The 14,479-nt window shown below is 64.4% G+C and overlaps 9 protein-coding genes across 9 annotated transcripts in view; 3 read left to right on the top strand and 6 right to left on the bottom strand.

Annotated features, from left to right (window-relative positions):
• Positions 1–150: 150 nt before the first annotated feature.
• Positions 151–2,432, bottom strand: AMSG_01647 (UDP-galactopyranose mutase; the record flags this gene model as incomplete). Its single annotated transcript, XM_013906241.1, has 2 exons — positions 151–2,016; positions 2,111–2,432. 2 exons carry the CDS (start codon positions 2,430–2,432, stop codon positions 260–262), a joined length of 2,079 nt encoding a protein of 692 aa, XP_013761695.1. The 3' UTR covers positions 151–259.
• A 1,099-nt stretch (positions 2,433–3,531) lies between these two features.
• On the top strand, positions 3,532–5,887 carry AMSG_01646 (cysteinyl-tRNA synthetase). The gene has a single exon (XM_013906240.1). The coding sequence runs from the start codon at positions 3,590–3,592 to the stop codon at positions 5,870–5,872; it is 2,283 nt and encodes a 760-aa protein (XP_013761694.1). The 5' UTR covers positions 3,532–3,589; the 3' UTR covers positions 5,873–5,887.
• Positions 5,888–5,955: 68 nt separating this feature from the next.
• Positions 5,956–6,705, bottom strand: AMSG_01645 (uncharacterized protein; the record flags this gene model as incomplete). Its single annotated transcript, XM_013906239.1, has 1 exon — positions 5,956–6,705. One exon carries the CDS (start codon positions 6,703–6,705, stop codon positions 5,956–5,958), a length of 750 nt encoding a protein of 249 aa, XP_013761693.1.
• Positions 6,706–7,291: 586 nt separating this feature from the next.
• On the top strand, positions 7,292–8,208 carry AMSG_01644 (50S ribosomal protein L36e; the record flags this gene model as incomplete). Its single annotated transcript, XM_013906238.1, has 3 exons — positions 7,292–7,313; positions 7,612–7,837; positions 8,086–8,208. The coding sequence occupies exons 2-3, from the start codon at positions 7,616–7,618 to the stop codon at positions 8,206–8,208; spliced, it is 345 nt and encodes a 114-aa protein (XP_013761692.1). The 5' UTR covers positions 7,292–7,313; positions 7,612–7,615.
• Positions 8,209–8,444: 236 nt separating this feature from the next.
• On the bottom strand, positions 8,445–8,963 carry AMSG_01643 (Bis(5'-adenosyl)-triphosphatase; the record flags this gene model as incomplete). The annotated part of the gene is made up of 1 exon (XM_013906237.1): positions 8,445–8,963. One exon carries the CDS (start codon positions 8,961–8,963, stop codon positions 8,445–8,447), a length of 519 nt encoding a protein of 172 aa, XP_013761691.1.
• Positions 8,964–9,012: 49 nt separating this feature from the next.
• AMSG_01642 (uncharacterized protein) lies at positions 9,013–10,693 on the bottom strand. The gene is made up of 2 exons (XM_013906236.1): positions 10,586–10,693; positions 9,013–10,293 (listed from the first exon to the last, which is right to left on the bottom strand). The coding sequence occupies exons 1-2, from the start codon at positions 10,656–10,658 to the stop codon at positions 9,044–9,046; spliced, it is 1,323 nt and encodes a 440-aa protein (XP_013761690.1). The 5' UTR covers positions 10,659–10,693; the 3' UTR covers positions 9,013–9,043.
• Positions 10,694–11,647: 954 nt separating this feature from the next.
• AMSG_01641 (uncharacterized protein) lies at positions 11,648–12,391 on the top strand (the record flags this gene model as incomplete). The annotated part of the gene is made up of 1 exon (XM_013906235.1): positions 11,648–12,391. The coding sequence occupies one exon, from the start codon at positions 11,648–11,650 to the stop codon at positions 12,389–12,391; it is 744 nt and encodes a 247-aa protein (XP_013761689.1).
• Position 12,392: 1 nt separating this feature from the next.
• On the bottom strand, positions 12,393–13,459 carry AMSG_01640 (uncharacterized protein; the record flags this gene model as incomplete). Its single annotated transcript, XM_013906234.1, has 2 exons — positions 12,393–12,634; positions 12,670–13,459. The coding sequence occupies 2 exons, from the start codon at positions 13,457–13,459 to the stop codon at positions 12,393–12,395; spliced, it is 1,032 nt and encodes a 343-aa protein (XP_013761688.1).
• A 107-nt stretch (positions 13,460–13,566) lies between these two features.
• Positions 13,567–14,479, bottom strand: part of AMSG_01639 (uncharacterized protein) — a gene marked incomplete at both ends in the record, with an annotated part of 2,165 nt that continues 1,252 nt past the window's right edge. The window contains one exon of the mRNA XM_013906233.1: positions 13,567–14,460. Within this exon, the coding sequence (XP_013761687.1) occupies positions 13,567–14,460 (894 nt within the window). The remainder of the gene's footprint in view (positions 14,461–14,479) is intronic.

Raw genomic sequence — 14,479 nt, 5'->3', positions numbered from 1 at the left:
TGGATGTGCCGCTACGAAGCGCAAGCTGGGCTGAGCGGAACATGGAGTGGTGTGGAGTGAAGTGAGGGTGGAGGTGGGGGGGGGGGGGTGCGAGGGAAGGCCGGCTGAGTTGGGTTGGATCGGGGGGGGGGGGGGGGGTGGGGGGGTGGAGGGACAGAGTCTGGTGTTTGCTCGCAAAGGGCTCGGCGATTGGCGATGGGTTGGGCGACGGGCAGACTTGGTGATGGGCGACGAGCTGGGCTCGGCGATAGGAAGCCTGCTACGCATGCTTGAGCATGAGCAAAGCCTGGTAGTCCTGAGGCAAGAGGTGGAGGAGGGTGCCGCGCGAGATGTGGAAGGCGGCTGCCGACTCAAAGGCGGTAGGGCAGTCGAGGCCATCAAAGGCGTAGAGGGCCTCAAAGAAGGTGCAGAAGAGCGGATCGGTGACGCCAGAAGCCTTCTGGTACATAAAGTGGCCGCGGTTCTCGTACGACGAGGTGATGTCAAAGTCGTGCGGCGAGGGATGGGTGAGTGAGGCGCCCATAGTTGCAGCGCCGGGCAGGAAAAAGGTGATCGGGTTGAGATCATCGTAGTTAGCGAGGACATGCGAGGCGTAGGTGACGAGGTTGGCGGTGTTTGCCGACGACGTGGGCGCAGACGCCACCCGGATGTCGTACTTGGAGGTGAGCGTGTCCGGCAGGCCACCATCCGACTTGCAGGACGAGTAGACAAAGACCCGCGGGACGATGTCAGCGGCGGCGAGGTCGTCGAGGAGCGGCGCGAGCCAAGCGGCGAGGTCGGGGATGCAGCCGGGGATGACTACATCCCAATGGTCCTTGATCTCAGGCGGGAGAATCTTGCGCTGGCCTTTCTTGCCGTTGACCACGTTGGGCTCGTACACAATCTCCTCGTAGTCGCCAAACAGGATGTTGTCCACGGCCTGCACACCCTGCATGCACACGTGGTCCTGGTTGCCCGTCACATACCGCCAGTTGCCGAAGCGACCGCGCGACCAGATGCCGAGCTGGAGCAGCTCGTCGTTGGCACGGAGAACGTGCTCGGTGAGCTCGACGTACGGCACCGGGTAGCCATAGTCAAACCGCTCCTGCCAGCGCGAGACAATCGGCGCGCCGTCCGGAATGACGCCGGCGTGCTTGAGGCCGGCGATGACGTCGTCGACGAGCGTCGCCTGATCGACCTTGCGGTACTTGGACTCGGAGACCTCTACCAGGACCGAGTACTGCTCGCCAGGCTTGGGCACCATGTACGGCGAAAAGTTGGTGAGGAGCGTGATGCGGTAGAACGGGTAGATCTCCTCGGGAAAGTAGATCCAGTGCGAGGAGTTCCACGCTGCGGGCGTGATGCCTTCGACCCCGACCCCGACCAGGTTGACGGTCTGCCGCTTGAACGCGCCTTTTTCTGAGCCCCACGCGGCGAGGTCCGGCCGGTTGGCAATGCGAGTGAGCAGCTTGTCCATGGGAATGGTCGAGATGAGTGCGTCGAACGGGACGCGGGTCCCATCGGCAAAGGCCACGTACTTGTTGTTCGGGTCGTCGACGTTGATCTCGAGAGCCTCCATCTCAAAGTTAAACCGCGACCGCGGGAGGCCGCGGTAGACATTCTCCCAGATCTTGCCTGCTCCACGCGATGGGTAGCGGAACCGGGCGTTGGGCCCCCAGTGGACGTCCTCAAACTCGTTGACCATGTTGGAGAGAATGCGCTTAAAGTCGATGGTTGCCACCCGCTCGCCCACCCACGTCGGGTTGAGCTCGGTGGTGGGATGGGCCCATACCTTGAAGTTGTACGGAGTCATGAAGACCTCGGCGATGCCCGAGCCAAACGACTGATCGACCCACTCGGCAAAGGTGTGCGGCTTGGGCTTGGTCACACCAGCCACGGCATCGTCGTGGACCTCGAGCAAGCCGACGAGGCACTTTTCCGCATCGGCCGGCGGCAGCCGCCACACGTTGTTCTGCAGCGGGTAGCCCACAAACCGATCGCGCATGTAGATCGGCGACGCCCGTATTGGTATTGCCACTCGTCGACCGGCAGATGGGCGTCTGTGGATCGGTGTGAGTGAGGAATCAGAGGAGGAGATGCGACGCCAGGGGAGGGGGAGAAGGGCACCTACCGAGGAGCGTGTCAAAGTAGCCAAAGTGCGAGAAGAGGACATGGACACCGATGTCCCAGGTGAAGCCCTGGTCATCGACAACCGACTGAGCGAGGCCAACGGGCTTGTCGGCCATCTCATAGACGGCCCAGTCACGGTGACCGAGCTCATTGAGACGGTAGGCAGCACCGAGACCAGTCACACCAGCACCGAGAATGACAATGCGGGCATCCTTGTCCAGGTGGCTTCCGCTCTGCCCACGACCCGTGCCAGCGAGACCGCCCGAGCTGTACAGGTTGCTCACCAGGTAGAGGCCGAGGAGGACGACCATGCCCAGGACCATGTTCCGCTGGCTGAGAAGAGGTCTCCCACGCTGTGCCTGGAACACCCGTCCACTCTTCTGTGACGGGAGCATGTGCTGCTGGTGGTGGTGGTGGTGGTGGTGGTGCGTCAAGTGATGCCGGAGGAGGGGAGGGAGAGGGAGTGAGCACCTAGTTGCTCAACGAGTTAAGTGGTTGCAAACCAGAGTCAAGCAAGGCAGCGCCAGCAAGGCAGAGCCAAGCCAGAGTCAATCCAGGGCCAAGCCAAAGCCACTGCCCACCGCAAGAGACACCTGGGATCACCCCAAGATCACCCATCACCACCCATGACTCCTCATTACCATCCATCACCATCATCAACCTCTCACCATCAACAGCTGTTGATCGATGGCATCGCCGCTATCGCTGCTACTGGCCATGCCAGCGAGGAGGCTGATGGCTATGCCCTCCCCCCCCCCCTCGTCATCGCCATCATCGCCATCATCACCTCTATTAACCCCCATCTGTATCACACATGCACACGCACAGACACACGCACACGCACACGCACACGTATGCCCAATCCACCTCTTAGCCCACCCTCACACCCTCACCTCTCGCCCCGATCGGATGAAGGTCAGCCATGTGGTCGACCGAGTCACTCCCCCTCCCCCTCCCTCCCCCTCCCCCTCCCCCCCCCTGTCCCCCTCCCCACCCTCCCCAGTTCTTGTCCCACTTCTCGCACCACAACGTATGTACAAACAGCCGATGGGAGAGCCATGGCCAATGCAGGGCAGCTGGGGTTTTAACTGGGGCTATGGGCCAAGTGGTTCTTCTCCTTTTTATCTCCCCTCTTCCTTGCCCCTTGCCCTTCCCGTTCCCTTCCTCTGCTGCTATGCGCATGCCCTGGCAGGTGAGTCACTTCGGCAGGCGAGTGGCTTCGGTGGATGGTTCGAATGGAGGCTTGCCAGGGCCAGCCACCACCACCACCACCACCACCACCACCACCAACCCACTGCTGTGGCTCACTCCTGCACAGGCATGGTACTCGTTGCCGTACTGGCATGGCTCTTGGCGCAATGGAGCTACTTCGGGGAGTAGTGGGTACTCACCGTGGGGAACGGCTTGGGCATCGTCGGCCACGGCTTGGTTGCCAACCTCGCTGGGCGTTGTTGGGCGGACGGATGCGGTCGGCCGACGGATGGATGTGAACGTGGAATGCACTCATGGGGTCGTTGTGGCCGAGAGCAGCAGTTTTATGGCCGATAACAGCAACGAGAATCATTGGGCACCGCCGGGTGATAAGGATGCGGTCGGATCGGGCTACAAGGGCCTGCACGTCCTCAACACGCTGACCAAGAACAAGGATGCGTTTGTGCCCAAGAACGGCAACCGAGTCAACTGGTACATCTGCGGGCCAACAGTGTACGACTCGGCACATCTTGGCCACGCCCGCGCGTACCTCTCGTTTGACATCATCCGCCGTATTCTGGAGGACTACTTTGGCTACGACGTGCACGCGGTCATGAACATCACCGACGTTGACGACAAGATCATTCTCCGCGCCCGGCAGAACTACCTCTTCGACGAGTACAAGGCCGCCGCGCTGGTAGGCTCTGTTCCCGACGTCGCTGCCGACATTGCCGCCGCCATCGAGGGCTACGGGTTCGAGGCCAAGGCCGCCGAGCTGGCGGAGCAGGAGACACCCGAGTCTGTGGCCAAGGCAAAGCTGCTCGCGGCTACCAAGAGCTCGGCCGAGGCTGGGCTGGCTAGCCTTGCTGCGGACGGTGGAGCGGGTGAGGCCATTGACGCTGCCCGCGACGTGCTTGCGGTCTGGCTCGACGCCGCCAAGGGGGCCAGCGTGACCGACCTCGACATCTTTGCGGCGCATACTCGTAAGTACGAGACCGAGTACCTGGAGGACATGGAGGCGCTCGGTGTCCGGCCGCCGCACGCGCTCACGCGCGTCTCCGAGTACGTCGACGAGATCATCGAGATGACGGCCAAGATTGTGGAGCGCGGGCTCGGGTACGTCTCGAATGGCTCGGTCTACTTTGCGACTGGCTCGTTCATGGACGCTGGGCACGTGTATGCCAAGCTCGCGCCGGAGATGCGCGACAACGCAAAGGCGCTCGCGGAGGGCGAGGGCGCGCTGGCGGCAGACTCAAGCTCGGAGAAGCGGTCGCTCGCCGACTTTGCGCTGTGGAAGGCGTCCAAGGCCGGCGAGCCGGCGTGGGACTCGCCGTGGGGCCGCGGCCGCCCGGGCTGGCACATCGAGTGCTCGGCCATGGCCGGCGCCATTCTCGGCGACCACCTCGACATTCACGGCGGCGGCGTCGACCTCAAGTTCCCGCACCACGACAACGAGCTGGCGCAGTCTGAGGCCTACTTTGGCTGCCACCAGTGGACCTCCTACTTTCTGCACGCCGGCCACCTGCACATCCACGGCTCCAAGATGTCCAAGTCGCTGAAGAACTTCCAAACCATCCGCGAGGCGCTCGAGAGCTACTCGGCCCGGCAGATCCGCCTCCTCTTCCTCCTCCACTCGTGGGAGGGCGGGCTCGACTACTCGAACAACTCGATGCAGCACGCCAAGGACATGGAGAAGAAGCTCCGTGAGTTCTTCCTCAACGTGTCGACGCTTGTCCGCGAGGAGACGCCGGCGCGCTCGCAAAAGTGGGGCGACGCCGAGGTTGCCCTCGAGAGCGCCATCGCGGCGGCCACCGCCGACGTCGACGCCGCGCTCAAGGACTCGTTCGACACGCCCAAAACCATGCACGTTCTCGCCGACCTCATTTCGGCCGTCAACGTGTACCGGTCTGCCGTGGGCGATGCCGGCGTCAAGTCGTACCTCCTCATGCAGGCCGCCCGCTTTGTCGCCCGCATTCTCGGCGTCTTTGGCGTCATCGACCCGCTCTACGCCACGGTGGAGACCGGGTTCGGATTTGGCAGCGGCGCGCTCGCCGGCACCGGCGACGCTGGCTCGTCGTCGGTGGTCGTCGAAATCCTCACCACGCTCTCCAAGTTCCGCGACGCTGTTCGGGCCGGCGCCCGCGCCAAGGCTTCACCCGGCGAGCTCCTCGCACTCTGCGACGAGCTCCGCGACGAAATCCTGCCCGAACTCGGCGTCCGCCTCGAGGACCGCGACACCGGGGTGGCCATCGTCAAGCTCGACGACCGCGAGACTCTCCTCGCCGAGCGCGACGAGCGCCGCGCTGCCCGCGCTGCCCGTGAGGCCAACGCCGCCGCAAAGGCCGCCGCAAGGGCCGCCGAGCAGGCTGCCCGCGATGCCCGCGACAGCACCCCGCCGGCCGACTTTTTCCGCCTCCCCGAGTTTGACGGCCAGTTCTCGGCCTTTGACGATGGCGGCATGCCCACCGCCGACGCTGACGGCGAGCCGCTCAAAAAGTCCAAGCTCAAGAACCTGACCAAGCAGCTCAAGACCCACGTCAAGAAGCACAACAAGTGGCTGGCACGCCAGTAAAGCGATCTTAGCCCCTCCCCTCCCCCCCTCCCTCCCCTCATGCGTCCGTCGGCAGAGATGGCTTTAACATGCGAGAGGGAGCGCTAGACAAACGAGATGAGGAGATCGAGAGCGAGCTTGGCGGCGGCCGGCAGAGCGGCGTCAGCCGAGGCGCGGTCGACGGCGGCGCGCAGGCCGGTCGGGTCGATGCCCGGGAGGGCGACCGAGACAAAGAGCTGAGCAACCCAATTAGGGAGCGGCATGATGTTGACCAGGCGCGGGACAGAGCCGACGGCGGCAAAGACGTCGTCCTCCGAACCGTCGGCATCGGGCGAGATGGAGGGATGCGGCTTGCGGGTCCCATCGTCGTTGAGGAACGAGTCGAGCTCGAGCGGTGAGTTGACCGAGACGGCCGAGCCGGCCTCGGACGCGATATAATCGTGAAGATGCATGAGGATGTTTTCATCGATGGCATCGACAGCACCGGCAAGCGCCGCATACACGCCCAGCGCCGCCTCGGCGTCAGAGGCCATCAGCGCAGGTGCGCCTGGCGAGTTTCCCACGAACCGGGTGAGCATAGCGGTGACAACGTCGACGAGGACGCACACTAGCTGCGCACCGTGCTCACGGACACAGACATTGAAGACTACATTCGAGAGGCTCCGCACCTCTGCTGCCGAGCCCAGCGCCTTGCGGGCTGCAGCCCGGGCTTCCACATACGTCGTCGACAGGTCGGCCACGCCACCCGCCGTCGGTGTCCCAGGATGCGGCGCCAGAGCAGCAGCAGCCGCAGCAGCCACCATCACACAACCATTGACAAGCTTGTCCGCGTCGCGCACGTAGCCCTGCGACATTGTGAAAGGAGGCGGGGTTGGGCGCGTGGAGGGAGCGGGGGGGGGGGGGGGCGAGAGGGGGGGGGGTGGGGGAGAGGGGTGCGTGTGCGAGGGGAATCGAATCGCAACGATTGGAGGTGAGCAACGATTAATGGTGGTGGGCAACGATTGATGGTGGTGGGCAATGATTAATGGTGGTGGGCAACGATTAATGGTGGCGGGCAATGATTGATGGTGGTGGGCAATGATTGATGGTGGTGGGCAACGATTGATGGTGGTGGGCAATGATTGATGGTGGTGGGCAATGATTAATGGTGGTGGGCAACGATTAATGGTGGTGGGCAATGATTAATGGTGGTGGGCAACGATTAATGGTGGTGGGCAACGATTAATGGTGGTGGGCAGGTTGCGGGGAAGTTGGTCATCGTGGTGCCCTCAATGCGATCAAGTAAGCCATGTGCGATCGTGTGCATGGCAAGGAGAGGAGAGAGAGGAAGCGGCCGGAGGGAGGTAGGGAAGGGGGTGGGGGCTGAGACCGGGTGGCACTCGTTCGTCGGGCGAGAGCAAGCATTGGCGAAATACGGCGATTATCGATAAACTCTCGTCAAGAGGCAACACTCCACACAGACGTACGTTCGCGACATCAGTGAGCATCAGTTTTGGGGGGGAGGGAGTGGGCACTGGCAGAGGGGCTAGGACAAGAGGAAATGGAGATAGAGAGCTCCAGGATGGAGCTAGGGGTGTACAGAGGTATGGTGGGGATGGCTATGGCCTTGGTTCAAAGTTGGGCTTGGCTGTGCTTGCTGTGGCCTCTGTGTGGCGCAGGCCATTTTCTGTAGTTTTTGTATGACTCGGAGAGGTGGAGCCACCCCCCGACAGCCACACCCACGGCTACCATACTCACCACACACACCACACCTCGCACAGAACCATGGTGAAGAACATCGCCGTCGGCCTCAAGCGCGGGTACCCCGTCCAGAAGATCAAGCCCATGAAGACCTCCAAGGACCGCAAGGGCGTCCTCGGCAAGCGCACCAAGTTTGTTCGCGAGGTCATCCGTGAGGTCTCCGGCTTTGCCGCCTACGAGCGCCGCATCATGGAGCTCCTGCGTGTCGGCCACGACAAGCGTGCCCTCAAGTTCGCCAAGAAGCGCGTACGTCATACCCTGCCCCTCCCCCCCCTCTCTTCCCGCCTCTTCCGTCTCTGGCCCCCCCCTCGTTGTCCCCTGCTGTGGCGGCTCTCCCGCCGGCTCGCCCGACCACGACGGGAGTCGGACCCCGACCATGTACCCCTCCTCGTCCCCCCTCCCTCCCTCCCTCCCTCCCCCTCCAACCCTCTCCCCCTCCAACCCTCCCTTCCTCTGCTCATGACTCACGCTGTTGCTCCTTGTCTTCCCCATAGCTCGGCACCCACACCCGTGCCCTCCGCAAGCGTGACGAGATGGGCGCTGCGCTCCGCGCCATGCAGCAGGCCAACCGTGCCCGCGCTCAGGAGGAGGCCGCCGCTGCCAAGGCCGCCAACTAAACACACAAAGAGAACCAAGTTGTCAACAAGCCACAGCTGCCCGCAGTTTATCTCTGTGGTAGCATCCGCTGGTCGTCTGGCGCCCAGCTTCCCCCTACACACACACACACATACGCGCCCACACGCATCCACCATCGCTATGCACTCATTCACGATCTTCCCCCCCTCCCCCCCCACACACACACCCCGCCCCTGCCCCCCATCAGCCCATGCCGCCCCTTCCTGCATTGGGTATCTTACTGGGTGTGTGCAGCGGCGGCTGGCGAGGGCTCTACGGCCTCAAACCAGGACCGGAGCTCGGCAGCCTCGGCAGCCATGTCGTCAAAGGACCGAGGCATGCGCTCGCTGTCTGGAGCATCCAGGGCAGTGTAGACGTCGTCGTTGCGGTCAAAGTCGCCCGGCGTCCGCGGGAGGAGGTGGAAGTGGACGTGGGCGACGGTCTGTCCGGCGCCGGCACCGTCCTGCACAGCGCAGGTAAACGGCGGCGGCTCGAGAGCGCCTGGCTCTGCGAGGCGGGTGCCAAAGACGCTGATGACGTGCTGGGCGGCGAGGGCGAGATCGGACATGGCTTCCGGCGCGAGGTCGGTCAACCGGGCGCCGGGTGCGGTCGGTACCACCAGCACGTGGTGCTTGACCAGCGGCTTGAGGTTGACAAAGGCGGCCGAGAGGCCCGAAGGCGAGACGTAGAAGACGTGTGCGGCAGGGATGACGATCTTGGGGCCAAAAGCCAGGTCGGCGAAGACTCGGGAGGCCATGCCAGTGATGCGCGGCTGCAGCGAGAGGTGTGGCGAGGGACCGAGCCGAGCCGCACAGCTTGTTTACCTGACGGGTTCCCTCACGATGCAGCCACAATGGCCTGCGAGCAGGCAGCCGAGCACGACTGGACAAGCTCGACGACGGCCTTGAAGACGTCGGCGACAGCACGAGCGCCGGCGACGTCGCCGTCCTTGAGCGGGAGGTGGGCGCCCATGACCTTGAAGACCGATCCGCGGAGGGTGGTGATCTCGTTGGCCTTGGGCCCAAACACCGCCCACTTCGGGTCATGGCCCAGCTGCGAGAGCGTCTCCATCAGCGGCGGCAGGGTTGCCTCGAGCTTGGACATCTGGTCCGAGAACTCGGGGCCGACCATCGACTTGATCTTCTTGGTCTTGAACACGGTCTTGGCCACGTCGCGGAACTTTGGCCCGAGGTGCTGCGAGAGCTTGGCGTCGTTACCATGCTTGAGCACCTTGTACTGGTCGTAGATGAACTGTGAAGTCGTGTCAAAGGTCTCCAGCAGATCGGCAAAGACAGTGTCGACGCTCTCTCCGCCAGCAGGCCCAGCAGAGGGCGCAGGCGTCGAGGTCGCAGCAGCCGCAGGCACGGGTGCCGGCACGGGTGCCGGCGCAGGCGCAGGTTCAGGCGCAGGCGCAGGCGCAGGCGCAGGCGCAGCTGCTACAGGCGCAGGCGCAGGCGCAGGCGCTGGAGACGGTGACAGTGCCGCCGCCGCTGCTCCTGCGGCCTTGGCCGGCGTGACTTCCGGCGAGGCGACGGCGCCGGCGTCGAGAGCGGTGATTCGTTCGCGAACGGCCTGGTACCGGTCGTAGACCGGCGCAATCTCGGCCGCATCCTTTCCAGCGGCCTTGTATTCCTTGATGGTGTTCTTCAGCTCGTTCTTCTCGGCCACCAGCTGGTCCATGGTCAGCGAGTCGACCGCGGGCTTGGCCGGGGCTGCTGCGGCCTCGCCGCCGAGCGCAGCGGCAGAATCGCGCAGCTTGGGCACAGACGCCATGTCCGGCGCCTCCAACCACGCCCGCAGCGTTGTGTACCGATCATAGAACGGCGCAATGTCGGCTGCAGACTTGTTTGCAGCCTTGCACTCCTTGATGTGCTGCTTGAGCGCGTTCTTCTCCGCCTCAAACTTGATCTTGAGGTTCTCCAACGATCCGCCACCAGCTCCAGCTCCAGCACCACCAGCTGGTGCTGCTGCACTAGCGGAACCGCCACCGTTGGCAGCAGCAGCAGCCTCGGCAGCCTTGACCTTTGCCGACAACGCCTTGTACTTGTCAAAGACTGGCTGGATCTGATCAGGCGACACACTGGCGTCTGCCCACTCAGCCACCCACCCACCCACAGCCATGAGTCGACCCCTTTCCCACCTACACCCACCCACTGCTTGCCCCCCCTTCCCCCTCTCTCCCCTCTCATCCACCCCCCCCCCCCCCCTCCTCCCCACCCCCCCTCCTCCCCCGGTCCTGTGCTGTGTGTTGGGCGGACGAAGCAAAAAACGGAACGACCAAAGTACGTCCCCTCTCCCCCCCCCCCTTCCTCCTCCCTCCCTTCCTCCCCCCGCTCCCTGTCTCATTATCCTTGCTCACACACACCATGGGTCACATACCCTCCTTCATGCGCTTGATTTCAGCCTTGAGGCGGTCTTTCTCGGCATTCATGGCCTCCAGTGACGTAGCCATTGTGACACTAGCCCGTCCTTCCGCACACGTCGAGTGCGGTTGAGTGTGGGGAGGTGGGCGTGGTGGGCGAACAAACGGGGAGATCACGTTGGTGAAGCACGGCTGTCGATCACGCTGGTGAAGCACGGCTGTCGATCACGCTGGTGAAGCACGGCTGTCGATCACGCTGGTGAAGCACGGCTGTCGATCACGCTGGTGAAGCACGGCTGTCGATCACGCTGGTGGGCATGGCTGTCGATCACGCTGGTGGGCATGGCTGTCGATCACGCTGGTGGGCACGGCTGTCGATCACGCTGGTGGGCATGGCTGTCGATCATGGCTGTTGGGCACGGCTGTCGATCACGCTGGTGGGCACGGCTGTCGATCACGCTGGTGGGCATGGCTGTCGATCATGGCTGTTGGGCACGGCTGTCGATCACGCTGGTGAAGCACGGCTGTCGATCACGCTGGTGGGCACGGCTGTCGATCACGCTGGTGGGCATGGCTGTCGATCACGCTGGTGGGCACGGCTGTCGATCACGCTGGTGGGCACGGCTGTCGATCACGCTGGTGGGCACGGCTGTCGATCACGCTGGTGGGCATGGCTGTCGATCATGGCTGTTGGGCACGGCTGTCGATCACGCTGGTGGGCGCGGTTGAGTTTGGGGGGGGGAGGTGGGGGGGAGGGTGATGCAGCGACAGGCCAACCAAACCTGTTGGCCAGTCAGTCTCAACCAAATCACTATGCTCGTTGATCAGCTCAGCTCACAAAACCTCATCTACATCACACATATCCCACCACCCAGTTCGCGCAACGCACAACCCACGACAGCACATCGCTATCCACACAACAGCAACCACCGCCCATCGCACTCATTCCTCGCATCTACATTCCCATCGCCCCCCCTCCTCCCCCCCACCCCCTTCTAATCAGTAGCCCCACCCAACCGCAGCCAACCACGGGAGCCAACACCCACCACCACACTCCACTTCCATCCCCCACCATGCCCATGTCCACGGTGCGGTCGACGGCGCTCTCGACGGCGAAGACTCTGTGGGCTAAAGCCGGACCGGTAAGCGCCTCACCCGTGGTGGCCACCCTCGACGTGGCCATCGCCACCAAGATGCGACCCAAGCTGCTCAAGTCGCCGGCCGCCGTGGCTCCGTACTACAAGTTTGTCCACTGCTGGACAGACACGGCTCCGCAAGCCGATCCGGCAGAGCCTGCGGCTCATGGCGCAGATTGGGACGAGCTTGATGAGGCCGCTTGCGCAGTCGCCGCTCGTGCTCTCGGCGCAGACGCTCCCTTCTCATGGCGCGGCGAGGAGTACTTTGTCACTACTCCGCGGCTGCACGCCTTCTACGGCGTCCCGGTCTATGCCGAGTCCTCGCGCTTCTCTGCCATTGCTGTTGTCTTTGCTGGTGCTGCCATCTGGATCGCCACCTCCACTGCGCCCATCCACTCCTTGGTCTACGCTGTCGAGTCGTGGCTCAAGTCCTCGGTCCTTCTCATCTCCGCCTTCATCCATCCCTCCATCTTTATCTCCTCCACGGCCTACGAGCTCGCCGGCAAGTCATCTCGCCTCAAGACCTTTGGCCCCGAGCCGGCCATGGTCCCGCGCGAGTCCACTGTGGCGCTCCGCTCGAGCCAGGCCTCCGCCTCGGCCTCGACCTCGGCATCGCAGCTCGCGGTCCAGGCTTCCGCGCCTCCGCCTCCGACGTCATCGGCCGCATCGACCGGCCCAGCCGCATAGCTCATCCACCAGCCCCACCCACGCCGCTCCCAGGCTCGCTCCCAGAGACGAGCCGGTACACCGCGTAGCTGTGGTTGAGCGCCCGCTGCGCGTGCACAAAGTGGCGCGTGTAGCCGCCGGCCGTCACCGGGCTGCATTGACACGCCTCGCCGTCGCCGACAACCACCACCCGCGCAATTCGCGCGTGGAGCAGCGCCATCGCGCACATTGAGCACGGCTCGCCCACAACAAACGCATCTGCTCCTGTACAGAGATAGCCGGTCGCCCCGCCAGGCGACTTGCGCTTGCCGCTGCCGCTGCCGCTACCACGCCCGCATCCAGACGCGCCAGCGCTTCGGGCGCAGCCACACTTGCCAGCGCGTCCATCACCAGATGGCCGTCTCCGCGGAGCATTGACGGTAGGGATGGCCCACTCAGCGTGAGAGCAGCGTCTGTCGGTGCCCGCCCGAGCTCGGCTCGGCTTGCCGGATCGACAACGACGACTCGCGCCGCACCCGGACCACCTGCCGCACCCACCAGCCGCGCCCCGGTCTGCGTCAGGTACGCCACCTCAGCCCCATCGAGGCTGGCGGGTGGTGGACTCGACCAAGTTGAGCGCTGCAGTGCCATCATCGGCCACCAATCGCTGCATCCAGACTCGCGGACAAGCGGCGGATGGAGCGAGCCAGTGACGGCGACAACGAGCTCCTCCAACTCGGCTCCAGCCTCGCCGGTCGCCGCTGCCGCTATCGCCGCTCCCACGCCCGCATCCAGACGCGCCAGCGCTTCGGGCGTCCCAAGCAGCACCAGCATCTCGACTGCGCCTGCGACCTTGCTCTTCTTCACCAGCAAGTGATGCCGCAGCGAGATCGGCATGGTCAGATGCTCGCGGACGAGCGCCAGCGTCGGCCCGCACTGGCGCGCAGACGAGAGCTTCACCGCCCGCAGCGCTAGCGGAACGCCCCGCCCGTCCTCGGTCGGCCGCAGCACCGCAGCTAGCTGCCACTCTCCTATTTCTTTGCCCTCTCCACCCTCGCTGCCCCCTCCGCTGCCGTCGAGTCGCCGCTGCCGCTTGCCCGCTGCCGACATGGCTCGCTGAACTCGGGAGCCAAGTGCCACCTCCCCCCCCCCCCCCCTCCCTACATCCAGATCACAGTGGGTGTTACAATAGTACGTCTAGCCGGCAGCCGGCATCTCTAGCGAGACATGACCACGTCCATGGCCTCCATGTCATCGTCAACGGCCGAGACCTCAAACGAGCAGCGGAGGCGGTCGGCGGCGACCGGCTTGTACGGCTGGCTCATCGAGTACGACGAGCCGTACGAGTCTGGCACGCCGTATGGCGACCAAGCCGGGTCTGGGATGGCGAGCGAGGGGTTGACGCCGTGACGGAGTGAGAACGAGTGGAGCTGCGAGGACGACGGCGGCGCGTGCGGCGAGGGAAGCGAGAAGCTCTCCTTGAACACCGCATCTGACGAGGGCAAGACGGCCGAGGAAAAGGCCGAAGCCACGTAGGCTGACGGCGGCGTCAGCGGCGGCGCCATTTCCATCTCCATGTCCATCGGCATGGCCTCCGACCCGTGCACGGGGCCTGAAGCCTTGGCCTCGGACTTGGCTTGCCGCGCCTTGAAAAGCGAGAGCGCGAGATCCTTAAGCGCATTGGTGGCGTGCACCGGCGATTCGAGCGCCATGCCCGAGCCGTCAGCAGATGCGTTGTCGAGCGGCGCCATTGCAAGGTTGAGCGGGCCAACCGGCGGAGCGGGCACTGCCCGCCGCGACAGCGACGGCACAAACGTCCCGTTGAGCGCCGCAGAAATCGACGCCAGGTTGCGGTCGAGCTCCTCAGCCCGGTCGACACACTCGGCAGGGCCTAGCGGGAAGGCGTACATCGACTCCTCGTAGTCCGGCAGCTCGTCGTCTGACTCGGCGTCCATCCCCTGCACTGCGTCCGGGACCAACGAAGGCTCGCCCTTGGCAGTGGCGTCCATCGTCTCGGTCCCCTGCGGCTGCATTTGCTGCGCCGCCGCCGCAGCAGCAGCGTCCCTCTGCTCGGCCTCAGCGGCTGCCGCCGCCGCCGCCGCCGCCGCCGCCTGTGCCTCTTGATGCGCG

Source organism: Thecamonas trahens (genome assembly GCF_000142905.1).
Source record: "Thecamonas trahens ATCC 50062 unplaced genomic scaffold supercont1.6, whole genome shotgun sequence".
Lineage (NCBI taxonomy): Eukaryota > Apusomonadida > Apusomonadidae > Thecamonas > Thecamonas trahens.
The sequence above is the reverse complement of the archived record's forward strand: the minus strand, read 5'-3'. Positions and strand labels throughout refer to the sequence as shown.

Excerpts from the sequence above, each read along its gene's own strand:
- AMSG_01646 (XM_013906240.1), top strand. The coding sequence starts at position 3,590 with ATGGATGTGAACGTGGAATGCACTCATGGGGTCGTTGTGGCCGAGAGC.
- AMSG_01642 (XM_013906236.1), bottom strand. The coding sequence starts at position 10,658 with ATGGCTACGTCACTGGAGGCCATGAATGCCGAGAAAGACCGCCTCAAG. Across the intron at positions 10,294-10,585 it reads AATCAAGCGCATGAAGGAGG|ACGCCAGTGTGTCGCCTGAT; the intron begins GTATGTGACCCA and ends CTGAGTGGGCAG.